Source organism: Epinephelus fuscoguttatus, linkage group LG14 (assembly GCF_011397635.1).
Source record: "Epinephelus fuscoguttatus linkage group LG14, E.fuscoguttatus.final_Chr_v1".
NCBI lineage: Eukaryota > Metazoa > Chordata > Actinopteri > Perciformes > Serranidae > Epinephelus > Epinephelus fuscoguttatus.
The window spans coordinates 6,967,999-6,994,511 of record NC_064765.1 but is presented as its reverse complement, the minus strand read 5'-3'; the positions used below and the strand labels follow the sequence as shown (position 1 = coordinate 6,994,511).

The 26,513-nt window shown below is 43.1% G+C and overlaps 1 protein-coding gene across 1 annotated transcript in view; it reads left to right on the top strand.

The window, feature by feature from the left end:
* syne2b (spectrin repeat containing, nuclear envelope 2b) overlaps positions 1 to 26,513 on the top strand; it is a 235,832-nt gene that overhangs the window by 157,708 nt on the left and 51,611 nt on the right. The window contains 25 exon segments of the mRNA XM_049596570.1: positions 5,110 to 5,349; positions 6,584 to 6,706; positions 6,989 to 7,104; positions 8,689 to 8,800; positions 9,041 to 9,170; positions 11,190 to 11,216; positions 11,219 to 11,382; positions 11,684 to 11,878; positions 12,230 to 12,334; positions 13,191 to 13,310; positions 13,452 to 13,652; positions 13,750 to 13,923; positions 16,743 to 16,874; positions 17,678 to 17,871; positions 18,140 to 18,278; positions 18,691 to 18,936; positions 20,683 to 20,835; positions 21,011 to 21,187; positions 21,422 to 21,577; positions 21,722 to 21,865; positions 22,706 to 22,876; positions 23,029 to 23,162; positions 23,269 to 23,473; positions 25,595 to 25,777; positions 26,175 to 26,282. Of these exon segments, the coding sequence (XP_049452527.1) occupies positions 5,110 to 5,349; positions 6,584 to 6,706; positions 6,989 to 7,104; positions 8,689 to 8,800; positions 9,041 to 9,170; positions 11,190 to 11,216; positions 11,219 to 11,382; positions 11,684 to 11,878; positions 12,230 to 12,334; positions 13,191 to 13,310; positions 13,452 to 13,652; positions 13,750 to 13,923; positions 16,743 to 16,874; positions 17,678 to 17,871; positions 18,140 to 18,278; positions 18,691 to 18,936; positions 20,683 to 20,835; positions 21,011 to 21,187; positions 21,422 to 21,577; positions 21,722 to 21,865; positions 22,706 to 22,876; positions 23,029 to 23,162; positions 23,269 to 23,473; positions 25,595 to 25,777; positions 26,175 to 26,282 (3,849 nt within the window).

The following is a 26,513-nucleotide window of genomic DNA, read 5'->3' as shown; positions in this document are numbered from 1 at the left end:
AGCTTAAAATTTCCCTCCCACGTTGTTTTTTTGCTGGGCTATGATGTAAGATGTTGAGACACATCTGGCTGTGTGCATGGAGAGGTCAAAGTTCATCAACTGGAAATGTTAAGTTGGTTAAAGTTGAACATATTGATGAACAGAGTGTGTAACAGACTGTCTGTCTGTCTGGTAGCCTCCTCTGCAGCTCGATACTGTTTTTACTATCTCAGAGCTGATAACACAGTTACACCAACACAGTCACCTCTTACAGCTCTAAACACAAGCGTCATATTGATACATTTGGTGTGTGTGTGTGTGTTTGTTTCCTTATTGCCCTACTGTACCACTGTTTCCTGGGTTGGAGGATCCTTTCGCACAAAGACTCTCGAACTGAAAATACTTAAACATTGCAGTCTGAATAATTTTGGAGATTCGTAACGTTCATATCAATTATCACAATCTGTTAATTTTAAAAATTTTGTCTTGCTTCTATATCTGCTTTCAATGATGTTACATAACTTGAATTAAATTGTCAGCTCAGCATAAATACTAAAAGATATCTAGATGGAGGCCACCATCAACTCCTCAGATGAGTCTCACGCTTCGTTCTACTCTCACTCATGAACAAGACCCCGAGATACTTCAACTTCCTTGCCTGGGGCTGTAACTCTCTCCCAACCCGGAAGGCAAAGCTTTCGATCTACTGGTCCGTCTATGTCCCAACCTTCACCTATGGTCATGAGCTCTGGGTAGTGACTGGAAGAATGAGATCATGGATACAGGTGGCTGAAGTTTCCTCCGTGAGGTGGCTAGGCTCAGCCTTAGAGATAGGGTAAGGAGCTCGGACATCCGGAGGGAGCTCGGAGTAGAGCCGCTGCTCCTTCGCATTGAAAGGGTCAGTTGAGGTGGTTTGTGTATCTGATCAGTAGGGCTGCCACTAACAATTATTTTCATTGTCGACTAATCTGTCGATTATTCCGTCGATTAGTCGACTAATCATTTCATCAAAAAATGTGTTAAAATGTTGAAAAATGTCGGTCTGTCTCGCCCAAACCCCAAAATTATGTCATCTAATGTCTTGTTTCATACTCACGCCAAAGGGTTTTAGTTCACTGTCACGGGAGAGTGTGTAAAGCTGCCAATATCTGAACGTAAGAAGCTGCAATAAGAGTATTTTGGGGTACTTTTATAGTACTTTTCTAAGAAAAATGACTCAAACCGATTAGTCAACTACTAAAATAGTCACCGATTATTTTAATAGTCGATTAGTCATCGATTAGTCGACTAATCGTGGCAGCCCTACTGATCCGGATCCTCCTGGGCGCCGAGTGTACCGGGCACGTCCCACTGGTAGGAGGCCCTGGGGCAGACCCAGAACACACTGGAGGGATTATATATCTCATCTGGCCTGGGAACACCTCGGGGTCCCCCAGGAGGAGCTGGAAAGCTTTGCTGGGTAGAGGGACGTCTGGGGTGCTTTGCTTGGCCTGCTGCCCCTGCGACCTGGCTTTCGATAAGCAGTTGAAAACATTTTTTTCAAACATTATTTAAACTAGTCACTTATTAACCTGTGCCCTTCTTAAACCTGCTCTTAGAGAGAGTTCTGGTTTGTTTTTCACCGTGGAATTCCACAGTTTCCTTGGGGATCAGTAACGTATTTCTGTTTCTGATCCAGACAGTAGGGTTCATCAACTGTCACCTGCTCTGATTTTATTACCTTTGAAGTTTGCTTTACGTCAGCTTGTAAAAAGCATTGTCTGTCCATTGAAACCAGGACTGCTGGAGAAAGTGAAACAACAGTTGCCTCATTAAACATCAACCCAAAGCAGCTTTAATCAGACAGTAATGTATTGTTGTACAGTGATGTGCTAGTTAAACATTTCTAGTTCCACTTCCCCGGACGTTGCAGCCGTCGGCCAAGAAAACAAATGACTTGTAGAGTTCAGAGTTTAACAAACACTAGATGCCAGCTGCTGGTATTTGCATTGAGGGTGTGGTGTGGGTCTCAGAAACCAACTAATCAAGTGTTGTAGATTTAAACTCTGCCAGGTCATCCTGACAACCAAACAAACAGGCTGCAGACGTCACAGCAGAAGCCACCAAAGTTACTTTTAAAATAATGAACTACCTTTTATAATCAATATATATTAAATATTTTAACACAGTGTTTTAGTCATATTGTTGCTGTCCTGTGAAAAAGGGAACTTTTCATGAGCCAAATTCCTGATAGGGACGAGGATAGGGGACTTTGTTAAAATGATTGTGTGAACTTGAAAGTGAAAATGTAATTCCACAATAGCGTTATAATTTTCCACACACATATAAATAAATATTAAAATTTTACGCGGTAATCCAGTTTTCATTATAACATACAGTACTCGTTATAGGTGTTGAATGACCATATTAAAATGAAAGTGGTGATCTGCAGCAATAGTTTCGATGTCTGGTCCATTTTCTCTGCGAGCTGTGAGCGAATCTGGCAAGAAAACACACTGATAACCTCATATAAACAATCTAAAGGATATATTTACATGATATAAATGATAAATGTGCATCCCATCTGTGCCAAACCTTTTGATTTTCCAGACTCCTCTCCATGCACAAATGGAAAATTAGGTTACATTTCTTACACTGCATTTTAATATTCAAACTGGATTCAATATCTTCTCCTTTACAGCAGTTGAAATTTTTGAATATTAAGGCCTTGTTTACACGGATACCGATACAAATAAAAACGGATTGTTATTTATCCCGTATAAAAAAATTCTGGGTTTGCACGATCAGTTGTGAAAACGATATCCCTGTTTACATGAAAACACAAAAACAGCAGCTTTTTGCTGCAATCAGCATGCCAGGCCAGTAGGTGGCAATACGTCATATGTCAAACACCATAGAAGAACGTTCTGCGCATGCACAGTGATTTGTTTTCCTCTTGGCGCTCGTGATATGAACAATGATAAACTACATTTTAACCCCATGTAGCATAGTTAGCTGCTATGCACTTACTAATATTGGGCACAGCAGACGTCTATGTGTGCCGATGTAGCGGTAATGTTGATGCAGCAGTGCTAAGTTCATTTGTAAGCTCCTAAGTAACCCCAAAAGTGTGAACACAATGTAAGCAACCCGGCATATATCCGCCATTGTTGTTGTGGTTCCCAGGCGCCTAATGGGCATGCGTGAACTGGGTTGCAACGTCATCGTTTTCCAAAATCTCCGTCTCTCCTGTCCACGTTTCCATAGAGACCAATATTGTTAAAAACTTTAACTTTGGAAGCCGTTTTTGAAAATCTCCGTTTTCGTCAAGGAAAACGCCAGTTATGTGTAAATGATAGGTGCAAACGCAAAGATAAATACCCGTTTTCAGAAATATACAGAACCGTATAAACAGGCCCTAAATGTCGAATGCATTTTTATTTTCATTTTGACTTGATCATTGTTTGCATAAATGGAAATCAGATATATTGTTAATATTGCATTTTTAAATTTGACTTAACATTTGAATATTGTCCACTGTACAGAGAGTACAACTCTGAAGATTAAATGTCACACGGGTTTTCCCTTTTGATTTTAATCGTCATGGAACACCCACAGAAATATGTGAAAATGAAATTTGGATTACTGCATTTTTTATTTTTACTCAAATATGACACGTTGAAAGTTATAGTGTTATTGTGGAATTGCGGTTTCATTTTCAGGTTTACATTACCATTTTAATAAAGTCGCTACGGGCTTCCATATTCCATATAAGATATATGAGAATTTTCTAAGCTCAAAAAGAGACAAATGATATCACCTTAACAGAGATGACATGTAAAAACTCTTATTTTCATCGCTTACGTATTCACAAACTTTTGTACGTCTGTATTTAGTTAAAAGAGGGAATGACTTTTTTGCAATTGATAATAAGAATTTAGAGTGTTTTTATGTTTCTGTTGCTTCCATAAGGATCATCCAAGAAATCAGAAGGAGACAAGTTTTTAGGGTCTAAAAATTAATTTAAAAAGACATAAAATTGGACATACACTGCAAATATTTGGTAAATTTTCTCCCATGATTAAGTACGGAAGCCCATTTCAGCCAATGTTGTGAACAAAAAAATATCCTGTGAGTCATTATAACAGCCAACTTTCTCATCATAATGACAAACCATGTCATTACTTCAAAAGAGTTTTTCATTATAATGACTTATAGGATCTTCAGCAAGCCCAGGAGATCCAGCAAGCCCAAACCCCAGCTCTAGGGGACCAGACAGCCACCCAACTCCAAGCTGGGTTGGCAAACTTTCTGTTGCTGCTGTTACACTGGATAGACCCGGCGCAGCTGCTGGCCTGCTGTGACACCGGGTGCTGTTTTTTTTTTTTTTTTTTCCCAACACATTGGTAGAAATGGGCTTCTATAGTGAAGCCTTTATGTTGTCAGCATGTTGCTAAAATCCGTATTTTATGAGCTTATCTCGTGTTGAATGTAAAATTTGAATTTGCAAAGTAACTGCAGCTATCAGATAAATATGGTGAAGTGAAACATAGAATATTTGCCTCTGATAAGAAGTGGAAATACTCATGCAGAGTACAAGATCATCAAAACCTTTGAGGTACCTGTACAGTACAAAACGAGTAAAATCTTGGTGACAGACTTTAGTTTGTTATGGATGTTTGACGGTTGGTTGTTGTCCACTCTGTGGTGTAATAGTTCTCAGTCAATAGAGTCATGCCCTCACAGGCTTCATTATTGTGTCTTCATTCAAAGCTCTGGCAGGTCTTCCCTCCCAGGAGTCACTCCCTGCTGACCCACACAGTGTAACTGGAGCCTCCATTAAAGTTTCAGAGGTTAAACACGTCCCTCCGTCACACGTCACGTTTGAATGAAGCATTGTGGGAAAACAAACAGCAGCTGATGAGATCTTGTCTCCTATTCAGATTGACTGAAGCAGCTCGTTCACCGAGACGCTTCATTCATGACCCAGATCCAGCTTACAAAATGATACATGAACCTTTGTGCTGCAGTATTTACACCTGACCTCAGATCAGAGACTGTCAATGTCACACAGACAAAATTAAAGTCTCTCTCTGACATGGATATTAAAAGAATGAATGATCTGACACCAGTGTGTGTGTTCATGTGCAGGAGATGTTCCTGGAGATCGAGCAGAGCGTTGCCGGCCTGTCAGTGCACAGCCAGGCAGTTGACCACCAGCAGCAGCAGCAGCAGGATGAACTGGGAGCTGTGGGGTCCCAGCAGGAGGCGGCTGAGCTGCTCTCGTCTAAACTGGAGCTCCTGAAGGCCAACCTGGTCTCCTTCCAACAGCTGCTGCAGGACAGACAGGACGAGGAGAGACTCATTGCACACAAGGAGCTGCAGGAACAGGTACATGCAGTTTGTACGGCTAGATACAGGGGTTATGGAAAACCCGGAAAAGTCATGGAATATTGTGTGTATAACATTGTGACTAATCTCCTCTGGATAACTTCCCAAGTAGCCAAATTTATTTTCTGTAGCTGTTGATGTAACGTAGCTGAAATGCGTGTCGACCATCATATCTCCATTTTCTCCTCGCGTTCCCTCTCTCCTTTCAGGTGTGGCAGCTATCTGAAATTATGTTTAAGTGGAATTTGAATATAATTTGTTTGAAAAATGCCAGGCAAATGGGGCAAGAAGAAAAAATATATTGACATAAGTTCTTTAAAAGTCATGGAAAAGCTTTGAAAGTTTGTCCAGAGGTCTGTACTACCAAGCAGGATTTGGAGTTAGCGAGGTAACGTCAGGGTTAACTCTGGGTTTTCAGTTCTACAAACCTGGTTCTCTTTTCACCGGGATAAATCACCGTGGTAACTTATGCTGAACAGCTCTTTACTTTACTCAGCTTTAACTCTGAGGAAACCAAGCCAGTGTGCCCAGGTTTCAAGGACTGAAAAACAAAAATTAATTTATTTATTTGGTAATCTTACATATGAATCATCAACATCATTCCTCTGGACGTTTCCTTTCTCATTTGACATTTTCGTGTAGGTTACAGGTTTAAAAGGATGTTGAGGTGTTTTTGTTTCTGACAGCGGAGCAGCTGGTGCACATGTGGCAAAGTCACTCTCTGATAATTATTAATAACACCTTTGAAAATAAAGCATTACAGGCTCACAAGCACTGAAAGCAGGTTTGTTTGGTTTCACACCTGCAGGCCGAGTCACAAGTCTTAATTAGCAATTTGAAAGTCAGAATGAAAGTCTTTAAAGTCTGAGTGCTGAATATTAAAGGTCCATGTCTGCTGTGTTTACTGAGACCGAGGCCCAACTGTCGCTGAGTTAGTAATGTCTTATTGTTTATTGTTTTTTCAAGTCTCAAGTCAGAGTCAAGTCAGGCTAGATTTTGCGAAGGTCAAGTCTTAGAGCAGTTTTGTCCAAGTCAAGTTTGAAGTCCTCATGTTTGGTGAATTTAGTCCAAATCACAACAGATTGTGATTGTGATCAGATATTTTTAAACTGATGAGAAGTATTTTTTTACTTCCTCAGTCTCCAAAATAACATATCTTCATGAACTAGATAATGCTGAGAGCTACTACAATGATCTTTCCCTCATTGTTTGTTTTTCACCTGTTTCTCCTCAGAAGTCTGTACCTCTGCCAGAGCGCCGCCCGGAGACGAGGTTGAAGCGCAGCAGCAGTGTTCAGGAGATCTTCTCCTCACCCAGAAACAAACTGCTCAGACAGAGCAGCCTGCAGCAGCAGAAGGTATTGAACTCGACTGACTGCTGAGGTGAAGGGTCCCATTGATGCAACATTTTAGCCCAGATCAGACAAACCAAACACTGGCTCTACATAGAGACATTTACACTTTGTGTCGGCCATGTGTAGCAAGCAGCAGTTCAGTGACGGGTAGCCTAAAGAAATTCTTACTGGGAAGAGTTTCAACTGGTTGCAGTCTGCAGTCCCCAACACTAGATGCTATTAAATCACCCTAAATCTGCCACACTGAACCTTTAACTGTTCACCCTGTTGTTGCTTGTTGTGCAGGAGCTGGAGCAGGAGCTGACTGAGCAGAGAGGACTGACTCAGGCCATCGCCAGGCAGGGCAGCAGAGCTCGACTCAACAGTCAAGAACCAGAGGACCACAGCCAGGTGTCACCATGGTAACAACCATTACACTGTAATATATCTTACTATATAATGACAAAAACTGTCTGTGTGTCTGTTCCATGTTTGACCGATTGAAATTGCAAACTTTGAATGGGCATATCTCATGCCCCGTATGTCGTAGAGACATGAAACTTTGCACACTTTTCCGCCATTTTGAATTTTTTGAAAAACACTTCAAATGGATCTCTTCCTAGGAAGTTTGAGCGATCTGCATGAAACTGGGTGAACATAATCTAGGGACCAATATCTAAAGTTCCCTCTTGGCAAAAGTTGGAAAACTTACTAAAACTGAGCTTCTATAAGGCAATGAATATTGCGGAGGGCGTGGCTCATCACATAAAGGTGTATAACATCTCAAGGGTTTCACCCATCACCACGCAACTTTGTAGGCACATGACCACACATAATCTGAGGGGACCCCTCCATTATTGACCCCATCAAACAAAATGGGGGAGCTAGAGAGCTCATTTCTTATCTAGGCCTAACCGCCATATGGATTTTTACTAAACTTGGTAGATATGTAGAACAGGACGCCTCAAGGTGACTGGAGAAATTTAACTCTAATTGGCAACTGGGTGGCGCTATAACAACAGAAAAATGCTTAAAAATGGCTAAAATGCGATAGATCGCTGTGGCTGCAATCATACTATCAAATCCACAAAAACTCTGTCTGAATACATTGCTCTTCTTAATGGGTTCAGTTGACTATTTAATCTGCAATTTCCTATGACCTGTATCCCAAACACACACCATGTGAAACTGTGCACTCAATGGGTATGGACTAGTATTATATATATTCTAAGTATTTATATTACAGAGTGTATGGGCTATATTTTATGTTTTATTTTAGCTTGAATGTCTCTTCTTTCCAGTTTCCCTACACAATAATACTTTTTCATTTTAACAAGTCATGTTGTGCCTTTATTTAAAGTGGGAAAGGGAAACCAGAACCGAGCAACTACCAACAACACAGGACACGCTGCTTTTTTTCACAGTTACTTTGTTTTTTTCGCTATCAGGGAAAACAAAAGTTCCGTCTTCTTCCTGTTTTGGTGGTTGATGCACTTTCTTTGTGCCGTAAATCAAGCGTTCATTTTCTCTGAAGATCGTACCTGGTGGCAGATTTCCATTGTAAAAACAAGACTCATTTGGAGCAAATCAAAATGCTGATTGTGTCACTATCAATGTTTACTTTACAGTGAGAAGTTAGAGCAAACAATGTGTCTATTACCACTTAAAATAAATTAAAAATATTGTCAAATTCAATTTCAATTTAGCACAAATCAACTTGTTTTCCCTGAATTTTCAAGAAATAAGTATCAGCATCTTTAACACAGCAGGACAGACCACAGCTGCAGTAGAATGAGAAAAATAATACAAACCATACTATAACATACAGATAACACACTATATTAGATTTGAAATTAATTTGAGGATTGAGAGAGAAAAAGACATCAGATTCAAACTAGCCTACCACCAATGAAAGGCTCCTTAATGAAAGTAGGAAGGAAAGAAAGAGACAGAAAGGTGATGAAGTAAAATGAAATCTTAGTTCCCAGCCTTGTCCTCCCCTGCAGGTCGCCTCCTGCTGTGGCCAATGTGGAGGAGGACTGTGCTCAGAGGAGGTGGGATGGCCTTCACAGTCGGCTGCTGGCTCTGGAGGAGAGCTGGCTGCTTCCTCCCTCTGAGGTACGGTCTTCATCATGAAGTGCTTGATTATCACTTTTCAAATACAAAAGAGAAAAGGAAAATCGGTGTTCTCGCCGTGCTTGATTATCACCTTCTTTGAGCCGAAGGCACTTTGTTGTCTCGGTGGTGTTATGGGGACTCCTGCGGGGCTTGATAAGAGTCGTGGGCGTCTCCAGCTTCTGATGTTTTTCTCCCCGTCTCCTGGTCTATGACTCTCTCTGTCTCTCTCTCTCTCTGAAGGTGACAGACTCATCTACGAGGCGCGGTGATGGAACAGCAGGACGCATGATTGGCACACAAACCCTGAAAGAGCTCCAAACCCACATCAGCCATCTGAGAGAGCTGGGACACACAGCGACAGAGCCTCAGAGTCAGGTACAGGGAAGTTATCACGGCTGTTTATCAGAGAAGACGTATGATGGGATGTGACTCCAACTGGACAGTCAGTACATTTACATGACACTTGAAAAAAAACGAATTATTGCCTTAATCCGACTTTAACTGGACAACTGAAGTGCATGTAAACGCGTTACTCCTTCGATTAAGACACCCAGATAATGCGATTGGAATTCGATTTTCTCCGGCATGTATACGCCGTAATCGGAGTTAAACTAGACAATGCATGTGCGCGTGCTCCACACCCCCCGCGCTGGCATATGACCCCGGAATAGACAAGACATGCTATTGTTGTAGCCCTCCAACAGCATACAGCGTTCTTGTCTGCCTCTCGAAATCACCATGACCACGAGGGATAGCATGCACCTTATCTGCACAATCAGTAACGCGTACATTACGTACGAGATGAACAAAGCTGTACGATTATCCATCTTGCTGTTGTTCGAAAATGCCAGTCTGCTGCCTGACTCCAGTTGTTTATTATTAAGTGGCGAAATAGGTCAACCGGAAAGGAGGCCGTATTAACCCGCTGAAACGACGCATATCGCCACCTAGTGTTGAGGAGGAGGACACATTCCCGTCAGTAATTCAATTTTCTCAGTTGCATGTAAACTGGGACAAGGACAGAAGTCCGATTAGACGCCAAAATCGAATTTTGAGTATAGCTCGATTAAGCTGTGCATGTAAACGTACTGAGTGACTGTAACTAAAGGTTCCCTCAGCTGAGCTGTACATTTAGCTAGCTCACTGGTGCTAGGTGAGCTAGCAGTAGATGCATGCTTCCCTCTGCACAGTTAGGTCCCGGTCACACAGAAAGCGTTTTAGCAGCTGGAGGCAGCTTTTTGTAACTTTTTTAATGAGATTGGAGGTTTTTGCTTGTGGTTTGTGCGTTGCAATGCGCCTCACATTTCTGCACTCTAGACGCCTGGCATTTTTGCCGGAGCACTCTGAACTCCTCAAACTGAAAAGACTTCAACTCAGAGCAGAAAAGTGCCCCATGTCATCTCTTTATTCGGATGAATTGAGAGGCAGGCCTTCTGTGGTGGTCACGACAACAAGTTTACAGTTGGTAAACAATGGAGGAGAAACTGGTGGTAGTGGTTGCTGGATACCCAGAGCTATACGGCCCGTTGGTATATGCCTGGAAACAGGCATCATGGAGGAGAAGCTCCTGAACCAACTGGTGGTACTCCCGTGATCCACCGTCTTTTTTAGGGTCTCATGTACCCACACAGATCTCTGTTTATCTGTGCCCAACAAACTATTTACTGGCAGCCTCTCACCCTCAACCAGAGCCACAGCACGTACCCTCTGCCTCAACATTTCAGGAACTAGATACATTAAATCAAAATCAGAGGAGGACTGGGTTGATGTAAACTTTAGCGGCCGTGGCTCAGAAGGTAGAGCAGGTTGTCCACTAATCGTGAGATCAGTGGTCCGGTCTCCAGCTCCTCCTAACTTATATTTCTCTTATAAGGTCCCATACTGTAAGTGATGAAAAGTACAGATGAAAAAAGAAACTTCAGATTCCACAAGAGAGCCCAGAAACTCTAATAAACACTGACACATTTAAGAAGAATAGTGCTGTTTGTATTAGGGCGTAAAAAACAACTGAGTCTTTGTAGATCAGATTTCAAACCACATTTATCTTTGTTTGAAATTTTGTGAGCTGGAAATGAAAGATGGATTCCCCGACATTTTTTTTTTTCTTAGCCCACCACAGGACACACATTTTGACATCACACTTAACAAGATGAAGAGCGGGAAACAACAAACACGAAAGAAAATCATTGAGAGTGATGCGTGTCGTGCCTCCTCAAGCAACACCCTTTAGGAGGATACCAGCTTCTCTTCTTCCTCCTCTTCCTCTAGATTCATGTTCTGTATACGATCTGAGATAAAATGCATCATGACAACAGTCAGAAAAAGCAACAACATATTCCCACCTGATTGATTAAATACTTGCATCATTTAAAGTTTTGTCGTCTGTAAGTCTTTAACAGCTTGACTAACCTGTCTGACCCCAGGCCTCAGCTGCTGACGGCGCCCATCAGACGCTGGACGAGGGTTTGTTTCATGTGCTACACGGAGCGTCCCTGTCTCTGTCCTCTATCAACAACCTGCTGCAGTCACCTGCTCGGACGACGCATGAAGAAGACACACAGCTGAAGCTGCTGCAGCTGCAGGTCGGACTAACCACAGCAAACACTCAGCAGGGTTCAGTTATTTTGGCATTGGTCTTGGGTGAGGCGATGCACTGCTGTGGTCTGGACTAAGGGTGCTTTCACACCTGCCCTGTTTGGTTCGGTTCAATCGAATTCAAGTTCATTTGCCCCTTAACTGCGGTTCATTTGGGCAGGTGTGAACACAGCAATCACACTCAGGTGTGCACCAAAACAACCGGACCGAGAAGTTCTTGAAGAGGTGGTCGAAACGAACTCTGGTGCAGATTCTCTCTAAACAGGCCTTCCTCTGATTCCTTTACAGAGTCTCTCGGCAGAGCTGACTACCCTCGGCAGCGAGCTGTCCTCTCAGGGGTCAAAGGTCAGCCGCGTCCTGGGGTCACAGTGTGGTCAGCAGTGTGTGGATGACCTGTGTCGAGTGCTTCCTGTGGTCCAGGCTGCGCTGAGCAGCAGAGAGAAGCAGCTCACACACCTGCAGGAGGAGACGGCAAAGCAACAGGTCAGATATCATCACTAACTTTAATTAAATACACAAGTGAAAACAAGAACACACTGATGCACCGTGGGATATTTGAATAAGCTCATATTTAATCTTATTTTAATGTTGACTGTATCTATGTTTATAACCTGTGTCAGCTGTCCTACTGTCCTTCATGATAATTATACTCACCTCCTCTATGTAACGAGTCCCACACTTACCTTATCTAATATATTTATATCACATGTATTATTATAAACTTTTAAATGGAGTCTTAAAACAGAAATAATCTTTTCCTGTTATTGAAAATAAAACCCCTGATGTTTGCATGCCACAGTTTACAGACACAGTGTGTGTGTGTTTAACCAACAGATACAACTAAATGAGTTGCATGCAGCCTTCACTTCTAACCAGGCGACGGTTCACCAAATAACTCATGAATTCGATGGAAGCCTGGGCCTTAACAAACAACTACAGGTACTGTTTCCATAGAGATATTTAACTTTAACATGCTGCTCATAATCTGAGTGATTCTGAGTGAATGTTTGATGGTTTAAGAGCTGCAGAGATTAGGCTATTGACAGAAAATCGATCAGCAACCATTGTGATTATTGCTTACAGATAGGGTTGCAATGGCATGAGATTTTTACGTCTTAGAAAATAGCGCAGTTTTTGGTATCACAGTGTTGAAGAATTTATCTTATTATCAATCACAATGACCCTTAAATAGGAGGAAATAAAAAACACTTAAAACTCAAGTAAAATCAGGAAAGGCTCTTCGATGAAAGTTTGTTTTAAGAAGGGACTTAAAAGAAATCACTAACTCGGCCGACCTGATTTCCTCGGGCAGACTGTTCCAGAGCCTCGGAGCCCTGACAGCAAACACTCTGTCCCCTTTAGTTTTCAGCCGGGCCTCTGGAACAGACATAAGACCTCTGCTGCCCGAGGACCTCAACGTGTGTCCTGGTGTGTATGGCACGAAAAGGTCAGAGATATGAGTAAGCAAAGGTTTTGTAAAAAAATAAGAGGTGTCAAAATGAATGTCACTGCTGTAAGTAAAACACTGTGAGTCACAGCACATACTGAATTGGTAACACCCCACTGTAGACCATGTACCAGTATGTGTTATCTTTGTGTCACCGACACTGTGGTAGAGAAGGATTTACCTTCACGCAGCAGGCTGTTTGTGATGCTGGCACGGTGAGATGTAAATAACTAAACAACTTGAGGGTTAGCCAGAGGCGTAGGCGTGTGCAGATAAGTGATTCAACAGGTCCGACTGCTTGTCATGAAGTTTGTATTGGACACAGTGTAAATGTGTGTTATCTTCCAGGCTGTGGTTCAGATGCAGGAGTCTCTGCAGCAGCAGGTGGAGCAGGTGAGCTCCCTGCTGGAGGAGGCTGACCGACACAACCTGCCTGCATCTTTCATCCACCAGGCCTCACAGCTGCAGGTACGATACTGTAGCTAGTGTATGTTAAATCTCAGTCTGCTGTGTGGAAATGTACTCCCTAAAGATAAAACTAAATAAGCGATCATCCAGTTGCCACAAGCATGTCTAAATCTTGAAGTTCTGTTTCTGTTCTGTGTGCAGGGGGAGCTGGCCGGTGCTCTGGGTGGTGTTCGCTCCCTCTGTGAGGAACTGAAGAACAGTGTGGAGCTGCAGCAGCAGTATGAGCGGCTGGTCCACAGCCTGGAGCAGCTGCTTGCTCTGGGCTCTGAGCGCCTGGCGCAGCAGCCTGACACAGAGCTCCACAGCAGAGCTCAGCTCCAGCAGCAGCTCAGCAGTCACACGGTCAGTCTGTGGGATACAAAGAAAACACAGTTTCAGTTTCTAAAAGTAAAAGCTTAAGAATACAGTCTTTAAATGAAACATCCATTTCTGTTTTCAGAAGTTCTTCCAGTTCCTGGGGCATCATTTTAAGATCCTGCAGTATCTGACCCAGAGAGTCCCTGAGAGCACCCTCCAGAGGTGGGAGGGTGTAGTGATGGGCCTGCAGGAGCAAGTGACCCAACTGCAGCAGCATGGACTGGAGAAAGGGGCCAGGATGCAGGAAACATTACAGGTAGTGGATGGAACGCAGCTTATTTATTTGAGGAGTAAGTAAGAATGAAAGCATCAGCATCATAGACAGCAATTGGTTTGTGGACTCCCATTTTGAAGCCTTGAGTTCAGCATTTAGACCGTCGCCATCTTGGATATTTGGAGCCAGAAGTGACCATATTTGGATGAGAGAGGGGAGCTGTGGAGGTGTCAGGGGTGGATCTGACTCATAAGCCCCTTTGACACAGAGATCCCATGATGGGGTTATAATGAATTCCATCCAGTATGCCACCTGTGCTGTTTAATACAGAACCAAATAATGCCCGCATAATGTCACCCCAGAGTATGATTTTAGATAGCATGCTGGCATTCTGGAAGCGAAGGAGACATCATCGGCCTTTAGTATGACATAAACGCATTGGGCAGGGCTCTCTAAACAAACACAAAGGCACAACATGGCATTAACAATCATTTACTGTCCCTGTTATATGGCGGTTGATCTTGTCCTCTGTTGGAAGGGGACGGAGCTCCTGAGACTGATTGCTATCTCTATTTGCAGACATTTTCAGTTGCTATTCTTACTCTGTGAATCAACTGCTAACTGCTGCTGGCTGCTTTTGAAATTTTCCGGTACCTCCATCAGACCATGTCTGGTACTGGTGGCTCACATTTTTTTACATTGATGTTGATTTGGTGCTGTTACTCCCTGCGCTGTCGGCTTCAAGGCGAGACAACTCTGTTTTCCATTCCCACTCTGGGATCATACCTTTTATACAGAACAACGAGGCTGAATAACGTGACATTCATGCCTTAAACACCTTGGCACAGGCTGTCACTCAAAGCTGTCCTGCCCTCATGCATGAAATGTAAACAGGTGAGTTATATAAAAATTCACCTCCCATACAGCTGTCGTGAATATAGAAATTAGTTGTAGAGACCAAAACTTTGTATGTAGGAATTAAACATGTATATTTCTGCTTTAAAATCATTTTAACATGGGGGTCTGTGGGGATTGAATCACATTTGAAGCCAACCTCAAGTGGCCATTAGAGGAACTGCAGTTTGTGGCACTTCCATGTTGGTTTCATTTTTCAGCCGCAGAGGCTGCTGCTTGCTAAGCATCATCTCATAAGGCTGCTAGCATGGCTTTTGCGGTGTTTGATCTTGCGGGGATGTAGCCATTTTTCTGCCATGGTTCGCATCCTGTAGGCGATATTTTTGTGGGCGTGTTACACCAAAACCTGTTTCCCCCCCGGCAGTATTTTTGCAAGCGCACCGTTGCTGTGGCACCGCCCAGAACGATTGTGATTGGTTGAAAGAAGTACAAGCAGCCGGGGCGTTTTTTCTCCAATCTCAAAGTGACAGTCGGCCCAGCCAGACCTGGTGAGCGAGACTAGCATGGCTGTAGACAAGGGCTGCCCCCGACTAAGAATTTTCCTAGTCGACCAATAGTCATCATTTAGGTACATTAGTCAACTAGTCTCCTGCATATTTACGGTATGAATGTAATGATTAAATGATATATTTTGGTGGTTTGAGTTGAAGGTGTGAGAAAGAATAGTATCAGTAACATTGTTAACACTGTGCTACATTACAGAGAAATACAAAACCGTTGTCTTGTCCCACATGGACGTAACCCTGTGCAAACTGACAAGCAGCTAAACACCTTCCTCCATCAAGTACTGGAGACTGAAATCTTCGAATGTCAGTTTATTGACGGAGAAAAAGGGTGAAACTGAAAAAACAAGCACAATCACCAAAACTTTCATTTGACATACCGAGAATGCTACCAAAGGCATGAGACGTCTGAGATTGCAGCAGATTGAAACAGCATGTGCAGTCCTGTGGCTGCCCTGTTTGTTATGAACTGCCTTACTGAGTCACATGGTGCAAAGATCAGATACTTAAAGGCACACACTACAATAATACAAACTACTGACAGCAAGAGGAGATAACTGAACTAAAGAAAAAATAATGTCCTGCTGGAGACAGAACAACCGTACTAATGAACCTTCATTAATATAGGCCTATATTTTATCTCCAAGTGCACGTCACACACTGAGCGAGCCACCTGTTAATGACGCTGTGGGCTAATGGGCATGTAGCTACTTCCATGTTTCAGATGATACGTCATGTTTGTAGTCGACCAATGAAGATGAGTTTACATATCACCTTGGGTTCGTCCTTCACCTTCTCAAAATGATCCCACACTTTGGATTTCCTGCCCGACATGTTATTAACTAGCCTGTGGAATAACTGCAGGTACCAGCCCTGGAAATTAACCTGACTCCTGTCTGAATGCTGAGCGTGGACACTTCCTGTGTCTGTCCTTTCAAATTAAATTCCCACATGGTCCAGTCATATAGGTTTTGATTTATTTTGACAAGGTGCAGTTCCTAATAGAGTTTCATGTTTGTTAGTTTTTTGTTTGTTTTTGTTTTCTTTCTGCGACTAAGCGACCAATGAAATCTTGGTTGGTCGACCATTAGGGGGCAGCCCTACTGTAGACTTGATCTTAATAATGGATTTTTCCCACAGGTACATGTTTGATGCAAAATACAGCCCTCATTTTCAAAGTAAAATATTTAGTGTCAGAAATACCAGAGATAACCACTGATTTATCAGCCAAGAGTAATCTGTTCACCCAATTCCATATATTTTTCAGATATTTTGCAAACAGACACATGCACATAATGACATGGGTAAATTCTAATAATGCAGCAGGTGAAGTTAATATAATGTTTTAGTATTAGAATCAGAAGAATCATTAACAATCTCAGAGTTAAACTGAATAAACAGAGACGTCTCTTCTGACTGCCGTCATTTCTCCATCTGTCTCAGATGTGGTCACAGTGGGAGGAGGACAGCGCCTGGTCAGGATCCCTGCTGACAGCCATTGAGACTTCATTTCCCAAGACGCACGAGGGGGTTGATTGTGAGGAGCAGATATCGGAGAAGCTCTCTGTCTACCAGGTAATTTTGATTAATACTTATGTTCTTTCTGTTGGAGGATAATTGTGATTTACCAACAAGCAGGCGACCAGAGGACCGAGCGCATTTGGTCAATGTTCCATTCCGCTCATTTGGAGACTGTTGGGCGCTCTCCATGCTGCGCCTCGTGCATTGCACTCAAAACCTAATTGGCTCAATTAAATACAAGCAAATGGGTTGTTTTCTTCAGGGGTACATGATGTTCCCTGTGCTTTGATGTGAGTTATTAGCCGAGCGGAGACCTCCATCTACAAAGCATTATGGTTCATATTCCCTTTTGCTCTGCTGTGGGATTGGAAATGTGTCTCTTATTCGCCTGAGATGGACTACAGTAGGCACTGCAGCATGTTCAGCGGTCAACAAAGAGTGTATGTAGTGAAAGATGTGGGGAAGGGGGCAGTGAGGGAGGGAGACATTTCAGACTCAGTGTGTTACACTCAGTTTTACAACACCAGGCTCAACTTTACTCAGTTTTACATCAGTTTTGGCTGCACAGCGATACAGTGTGCTAATTTGAGAGCTTACAGGTGCTAGGCAGTGTATTTTCAAACTTTGGACGGAGTCAGGCTACCTGTTTTTCCCTGCTTCTTGTCTTTATGCTAAGCTAAGCTTGTCGCCTCTGGTTGACCTTTAAATTCAGTTAATTGTGGCTATCTCCGTTATTTTATACAGTCTATGTGCCAAACACACGAAAACATGAAAGTTATAGTGATCCTCTCGACTAACTCTTTAACTGAGTAATCAAATAAGTGTTTAGTGCTTATAAACTTTTGTCTTCGTGACAGGAGCTGCGTGGGGTTCTGGAGGGGAACAAGGCGCGGTTCAGTCGGATGTTGGAGGCGGGGCTCTGGCTGCAAACGGCGGGATGCAGAGGAGTGGGTGTGTCCACCAGAGAGCTGAAGACCCGCTGGAGAGCTCTGCACAAGAAGATGGAGCACAAACGCACAGATGTAGAGAGGAAGAGGAAGCTGAGGAGCAGGTGAGAGATGAGAAACACTTGTCCTCTGTTTCGACTAAAGAAATCTGTAAGGAGTATTAATTGTTTCAAATATTTTTCATAAGGCTTAGTTTTGACTTGTATTTTTTGATTTTCATTGAAATGTTGACATTAATCCCCCAATCTATATATGCAGTACAATTTAAATGAGAATTTTAATACAGTAAACTTTAAATAAAACATATTCAGACAACTCAGTATTGCGATGGATTCGTTAATCAAACATTTACTATTTTCCACTAATAAACAGGTTTTTCCGTGACTCTGCTGTACTGGCTGACTGGATGGGCGGGGCCAGAGAGCTGATAGACAGATGCAGTCAGCTCTCTGTCTCAGCTGAGGAGGAGGTGGACATCAAACAGAGGCGCGACCAATACCTCCAGTTTGTGGTGAGCAGCAGTTGGAGAGGCACCCAAAAACCTCACTCATTATACATAACAAACTCCACTGAGAAAAGAGCTCCTTAACATTTCATACATTTTAAAATACCTTATATATTGTAATGATAAAGACTTGAGCACAGTCTTGGCCTTCTGATTCCTGAAGTCGGAAAATGAAATAGGATTAAAAGGAGGGTCTGACTACACAGCGGTTGAGAGATCGACCATTTTGATGATAGTCGATCTCTCAACCAGTGTGTAGTCAGAACCTCCTACACACTGGACACTGGACCTCCTATAATTGCAAAAAGTCAGAGTGTTTATAAGCTGAAAAGTAAGTTGAAAATATCAGATATTTTGGCAGTGACCCCACAGACTACCCAGTCGTGCAAAACACAGTAACAAACCTGTTCTATTTTAGACTTTGACCAAAGAGCTTGAGGCCAAATCTGACCTGAAGGTGGCTGTAATCGGTGCTGGAACCCAGCTGCTCCAGCTGAGGAAGGAAGACAGAGACTCAGAAAGATTCCCAGAGGACAAAGACACTTCACTCTCTCAGACTTCAGACCCAAATCTCTGCTCTACTGAATCCCACCTCAGACAGATAGAGCTGGACTGGTCCAGTCTGCTGGCTGATGTTCCTGTCCTGCAACAAGCTCTGCATAAGGTGAGGAGATTCACTAGTAGTTTGTGACTTCCATAAAGTTAATATGCACAGAGCTTGTTACATACGCACTCTTCAAATTTGCCTCAAGGAACATTAAAGTCCACCTGACTAGATATTCTGCCTTTTTGAATTTCTGAAGACACATATTTGACGTCTCCTCTTAAACCGTAGGTCCAATTTCTGCCTTATTTTCTGTGGATCATTTCTGGACCAAGCTTATTGAAATTCATGCATCAAGTTTGTTTTAATCTTTTCGTTTTGAAGCTTTTAACCAATAAACTTTGGACGCGTAAGCCTCTAACTCATCACTGTATCCTGTATGCTCAGGTTGGCCGGCTCTCTTTAAAATTCCATAGACTTTTTCATTAGCCTTCTCTAAAAATAAAATAAAATAAAACATATAAAGGGCGTGGCTCAATACAAATCACACTATAAATCAAAAATTGTTTGTCCAGACGTTACAAAACTCACAGGATATGTTTCATAACAATGTTGAACCACGTGTGTTAAACTATTTTGAAAATGCTCAGTAGGGGGCGCCACCACATCCAAACATGTGCACCATCCTGGTGCAAATTTGGCCATAAATTAATGACAGTTTGTCCAAACATCACCAAAGTCAGTGGATATTTTAACCAAGCTTCTGAAATGTGCGCAAAATGTTTTTGACCAATGCAGGGTCACGGCCGAAGAAGAGCATGGTCGAGCACAAGTGTGGTCATAAATGAATAAGCGTCCATCCGATCGTCGTAAAACCTATTCGTTGTTTTTAAACACAGGTATCAAACACCATCAAAGGTCTTAACCCTTCGCTGATTTTAACTTCTATCGTTCTAAGTTACAGTTTGTAACTTAGAACTTATTTGAACAAATTTGATCCTAAATTTGCTTCTTCTTGCCCATGTGCACGGAACATATTCAAAAACCACGCTGCATTCTTCCTGTCACCAATTAGTTTTAAACATCCCCACCGCGCACCACAAAGCCATCCTGAGGACTCTTCTCGCCCTTATTGGTGTGAAACCATTCTCCCCCCCCTCCATCTGTCTGTCTGGATCCTTCTTTCTTTAATTCTGCTTCCCTGCCTCTTCCAATTTTCTTCTTCCATGCTCTCCTCTTCCTCAGCCTTTCTGCCCCATCTTCCCAACCTCCTCTCCTCTCAGCTCTCTCCTATTCTTCTTTAATCCCTCTCGTCTCTTCCTCCTGCTGTTCTTGTTAGTTTCTTCTCCTCACTTCAGTTTTTGTCCGCTCCTGCCTTTAATTTCAAGAGATAAACTTTTTAGAGATAAAGTTTTTAAGCTTATTTCAGATAAATGCATCACACAGGTCTCTCAGAAACAAACACTAAAACAAAACTCATCACAGCTGACTGTACGTTAACGGGGAAGAGGCAGTGAGGGTCGCAGGCTTTAAGTTCCTGTGGGTGCACATAGCTGAGGACCTGACCTGGAGTCTGAACACCTCCCACATCATCAAAAGAGCCCAGTAAAGGAAGTTGTTTCTGAGGACCCTGAAACCTAACGGAGACACTGTCAGACTGGAACTACTTTCCAACAGGGGCAGCAAGATCCTGGATTAGCTGAATTTTTTCTGGCTTTTTTAGAGTACAAAAAGTTTTTACTTTAAAGTTAATGGAGAACGGAGAACTGAAACACTGCAGAGTCACCACTTGTGTTTGTGGGAGCAGAAAAGTTTGTAGTATTTTGGCCGTGTCAATAAAGACTGACATCTTTTTCTTCTCCTCAGCGATGGATGGAGACGTCGACCCAGCAGGGGGCGCTGCTGGAGCTGCAGGCCTGGCTGGAAGCTGCTGAGATCCTGCTGGAGGAGCATCGCAGCAGAATCAACCAAACCTCGTCCACTAACACTGATCTGAGTCAGCTCCTGAAATACTGCAAGGTAGGAAAGGACTTAATGATGGACAGCTACAAGCGTTCTGCCTGAGTACTTAAATGTTTTCAGCCGCCAGTGGGAGTATTTAAGTGCATTCATTTAGGTCCTGATAGGAGTCTGTGTACTTGCATCTGGTATCTTGTATCTGGTTTGACTGACTCTCTCTGTCTCTTTGTCTCAGGAGTGTCAGGCAGAGATGTCGGCCCATCAGGCCACACTGGACTACGTGAGCCAGCCGTTAGAGACATGCAGTACTGAGGTGGGCCAGAGGAGGCGCTACGAACACAAGCAGTTTGCAGAGGAGCAGGGTCGTCTCAACCATCAGTGGCTCAGTTTGCAGGAGATGCTCAACTCTCAGGTCAGATACAAACATCAACATGTGACCAAACTATTCCAAATCAATGTTGACTTACTAGCTTTATCTGGAGCTTTCAGCTACATCAAATAGTCTTCATCAGGAGTATGTTCAGTTTTTATGGTGATAGATTTCTTGGCATGCAAGCTCAGCAGCAGTTATGATTTCATCCATAGCACTGTTAGGACTCCCTGTTAGAGGAAACATGTCTGACCTGCTGTTGTTGTTTGTGTTCAGATCAAGGAGGCGGAGCAGGAGCTGAGGAGCAGAGCGGAGCGGGAGGCCCGACTGCAGCACATCAACAGCTGGATCACAGATCAGAACTGCTGGATGGACTCAGCTCAGACACCCAGCAGCCACACGGAGCTGCAAAGGAGCATCAACACCTGCCAGGTCAGAGGTCACGTCTGTCCTCTGACATCTGTACAAACAATCCCAACACCTGAACCACATCTGACATTTCAGGTTTAATATGTCAGTCACAAAGAGTCATACTGCCTTTGAGAGGGTTTCAGCTCCTTGTTTTGTCTGTTTCAGGGTCTAGAGGAGACGATCAGGCAGAAGTCTGCAGCTCTTCAGGAGCTGAGAAATAAAGTTGATGGTGAAGCTGGAAACAGCAGCTGTGATTTCATCTCTCAGACAGATAAATCCATCCAGGCCTGTGCTGCTCTCACACAACAGGTAGCAGACACTGAGGGAAAATGTGGAAGTGAAATGTTTTGTGGCCGTAAAAGAAACAAGTAACATGTGATTTTAGTTTATGACCGATACTTCTAGCTGTATAACTTTTGTCTTGCCCAGTTACCGCCAGCAGCGTCCTTTACTGGAAAAAACAAACACAAAAACTAGCTTTGGTTTTCAATAGGGATGTCCCGATCCAGCTTTTTCACTTCCGATCCGATACCGATATTACAGCCTTGAGTTTTGGCCGTTACCGATCCGATCCGATCTTCCTACCCTTCCCTCCGTGTGTGTCTGCCGTCTGCATGCTGGCCTGGTGGATTGATAGTAAGTGTTGGAGCGTATCACTGGAATGGACTGCTTGAATCGTGGAGCACTGGGCTGGCCAGAAAACCTGGAGCGGAGTCCGTGAAAAACTGGATCGGAGTTCTTGGATCGGCATTTTTCCATGCAGTCCGATCCGATGCTGATGCACATTTTTTGCTAATATCAGCGGCTGATACCGATCTGAATGTTGGAGCGGGACATCCCTAGTTTTCAATTCAGTGTCGTCCCAGCCAGGGAATGTGTGAGGTCTCATCTGCCAGCTTTAATTTGAATCATTTTTGTTTGGTATCAACTGTCAAATTAAAACGTAAAACGTGAATATATTCTGCCGTCTTCAATCCTCTGTGACAGTAGGCTAAATATATTTGGCTTGTGGACAAAACAAGACACATGAAGACATCATCTTTGGCTTTGAAAAACACTGATAGAAAATATTTGACAGATTAATCAACGAAGAAAATAACCGTTAGTTTCAGCCCTAATTATTGGATCATCCTGTCTGTTCTTTAACAGTACGACGCAGTGAAAGAGAGGCTGATTGGAGCCCAGCAGCTGTGGGGCTGCGTGGAGAAGCGACTGAATCAGATGCTGCTGAAAACAGTGAGGACATCTCAGACTCTTGAGTATCACAGCGGCCCTCGGCTCTCCCTGCAGGCACACAGAGATCGCCATGAGAAGCTGCAGGTAGGATCGGTGCACCTCATATTCAAACCAGCTTGTTCTGGAGTATGGACAACAAGTTTCTGGCTCCAGTGTCAGTAAGAACATAACTCATATTCAGATCTTGTTGATATTGTACCTGTGATGACTGACTGGTGTTTGTTGTGTCGAAGCAGCTTCTTCGTGAGGAGACAGGAGCTTCAGAGGCAGAGTGGGACGAACTGAGTCAAACCGCCTCCTCCCTCAAAGACATCATCAGTCCTGCTGCTGCCGCCCTCCTCACAGAGCAGCTGGACAGACAGAGAGACAGGTGAGACAGATTGCATGCAACCACACACACACACACACACACACACACACACACACACACACACAAACAACACACTGTCACACTCCTCAATCAATCAATCCTCCAGCTGGACTGAGGTGTCCGCAGCCTTGGACCAGCAGCTCCAGAGGAGTCGCAGCATCCTGCAGATGTGGGAGGTCTACGCCCAGCTGGCTGCGTCTTTCTCCCAGCGGCTGCAGACGCTGCAGAGTGACGTCAGATCAGCGCTGAGTGGAGCACCTGGAGACGATAACACTGTGGAGCAGGTCGCTGTGAAGATTTGCAGCGTTCAGGTGAGTAAGTAAACAAATAAAGCAATACAAAACTTTTCTTTTCCAACAGCTCCAGTTTATGTCCTCTAAATGAAAAGCTGCTGGAAACACAGCAATGACTCGCGAAATCACAGAATGTTTGTTGGTTCCGAATGGTGGTCTGCAGCTTGGCAGGTGTCTTCCCTAGGTGATCCACCATCCCCTTCATCTCCTGATTATAAAGTCAGCTCATATACCACGCCACGTTAGATATGTTGATATGATACATATGAAACGTGCAAATGTAACATGTTTGTGGTTTGCAGAAATGTACCATGCCAACATTTTCTTCTAGCGACTGAGGTTGACAGACAAAGTAAAAGCAGGATACTGAGAGGGAAGTACAGAAAGCTAAATAAAAGCAAGACAAAAGTTTAGAGTAAAGTTAAGATAAGATGCAGACACCCAAATTGCAATATTAATAAATATGAAAATTAAACAAAATTAAAAGCAACAAAAGTGATACAGAGAAAAGAAAAGAAAAGAAAAGAAAAGAAAAAGATGACATTACATAACAGGAACCCTATAAAGATGGGTTTTAAGAAGTGATGAGCTGACTCTGTGAGCCTTATCTCCTCAGGCAGGTTGTTCTGAAGCCGAGGGACGCTGATGGTTAAAGCACAGTCACCTTTAGATTCAAGCCTCGACTGTGGAGCAGCTGGAAGAGCCCCACCTGAGGATCGAAGGCTGTATCTGCCTCATAAAGGGTCAACATTTTTGCTCTGTAGCTCGGGGCCAGACCCGAAGGAGATTTAAAAGCTGTAGTTGGTCAGTTGTTTGAAGAATAACTTTTTGTCATATCTGCTGAAATTGTCTCTGTATTCACACAGCACTAAATGAGACTGATAATATGTGGAAAAATATTCCTCTGCCTACTCTATTGCCTTGTAGCACTCCTAAGGGCCTTACCAATCAGAGGCAAGGAGTCTCTAACACAGCTGTCAATCATGTCAATCACTGCTCATGAACTGTGGTCAAACTGTCAAACTAGGCAGCACTGATCAAAAATGAATCACGATTCTGTTACTGCATTGCCTATTTCTCACCTCAGATGTTTTCAGAAACATTTTCTACCCTTTTTTCCACCAAAATTAGGGCGCGTTTGTTGGTTTCTTCAGTGTGGGAACACCCTTTAAAAACAGGTGATGGACTTCCTTGCCATTGCCCGTAGACCAGAGCCATGCACACAGCTCAATTTTACACAGTTTTGAACAATTTTTGAGCATTTGGACAGAGACAGATAGTATTTTGTGCCGCATGACATTGCGTTACACCATCAAAGGGGCTAAAATTAGCGTGTTGTATTGTATTTCCATTACTGCCCATCTGAGCCAATCAGAGCTGGAGTTGATAAATACCTGTATGTCTTGGGAATTAATGCAAATTATAAGCTTTTGCATTAAATACAAAAGCCTGATGTTAGTGGGTGTTAATGGTTTTTTTGTCCAGTGGGGAAAGGGGCTTTAGTGTACTGTTTAGCTATAAAATGAGAAGCTAAGTCCAGCAGGTGGGCAGTGCTTGATACTACTTTACAGCTAAACAGTAAAATATGTTTCTGAAAACATTTGAGGTGAGAAATGGGCAATGCAGTAACATAATCTTGATTCATATTTAATCAGCGCTGCCTAGTGACATGACTGACAGCTGCGTTAGAGACTCCTCAGCTCTGACTGGTTATTGGTGACGTGGTGTTTCTAGCAAATGCCATTAAAGGCAACAGGAGGTGGAGTATCCGTCACATGTACTTCTTTTATAATATAATGACAGTTTCAGCAAATATGACACACATCTTCTCATAATAGTTACCAACTGTAGCTTTAAAAAATGATCTGTAAAATTTAAAATAAATACTCAAATAAACAGAGAGATGATGGAGAGAAAGCAGGATTGGGGTGATGTGAAGTCGTCTGTTAAAACCAGTAGAAAGCCTGCCTGCTGCGTTCTGAATTTACTGCTTCAGCTGGCAAAGATTGAATTAATACACAAAACCAGACCTTACAGTTGCAGAACAATCAAACTGCTCACTATAACACTATAGAAACTCTCCAGTCCTCATGTTTCTTCACTTAAACCTGTGTCCCTGTTTGTCCACCTCTGCTCCAGAGTCTCCTGCAGAGGACGGACACTCTGCAGTCCGACCTGGAGGGGGTGCTGGGGGCCTCCAAAGACGTAATTAGCAACCTGGAGCCTTCAGCTGCCATACTGGTCCAATCAGAGAGCCGGTTGTTGTCACGTGGTGTTCAGCAGCTCAGCCAGACGGTGACGAGGAAGCTTGGTCAGCTGCAGGTACGACTTCATGAATGAATGAGGCTATTTATGGGATTCAGCAAAGTCAGAGTGGACTGGTTGTGTCCAGGGTGAAGTAGAGAAGTGCACACAGTGATACATGAAGACATGAGATATCTGACCTGAGGACAGTGTTAACTGTAACCTCATGCAGTTTTTTGCTTTATTATTATTTATTGATCATCCAAAAGGATTTATTAACGTTATTAATTATTCTTTAATTGATTATAAAGTATAAGGTCGACATATTTTTGGACTGTGACACAGGCATGTTTTCAGAGTGCTGCCTTACCTGTGCATTTGTGTCCTAACCTGCCACCTGCGTGCACTAAGTGTCACACTGACCTACAAATTAAGACACAGATGGTCGTGAGTCATGTGCCATGTTTGCATGTAGGAGGAGCTCGAGCGGCTGCAGGAGTTTGGAAACGCCCTGGAGTCACTGGAGAGGAACCTGGAGCTTTGGCAGGAGCGTCTGCGCGATGTGGGCCGGACAGCAGACCAGGTGAGATGGCATGAATGGAAGTTTATGAATGACTGTAGTGCTGCTTCTTATTCTTCTCTACTTAAAGCCACAAGAACAAGATACTCACACATGTCTGGACTGTTACTGTTTTAGATAAATAGGGAAGCTGGAAATGTTTTCTCTGTATGAATCAGGTTGTTTTAAGATTTTTCTTGTCATAATTTTTCATGATTTTAATCGTTCCAGTGTTTAATTCTGTCTTATAACTGA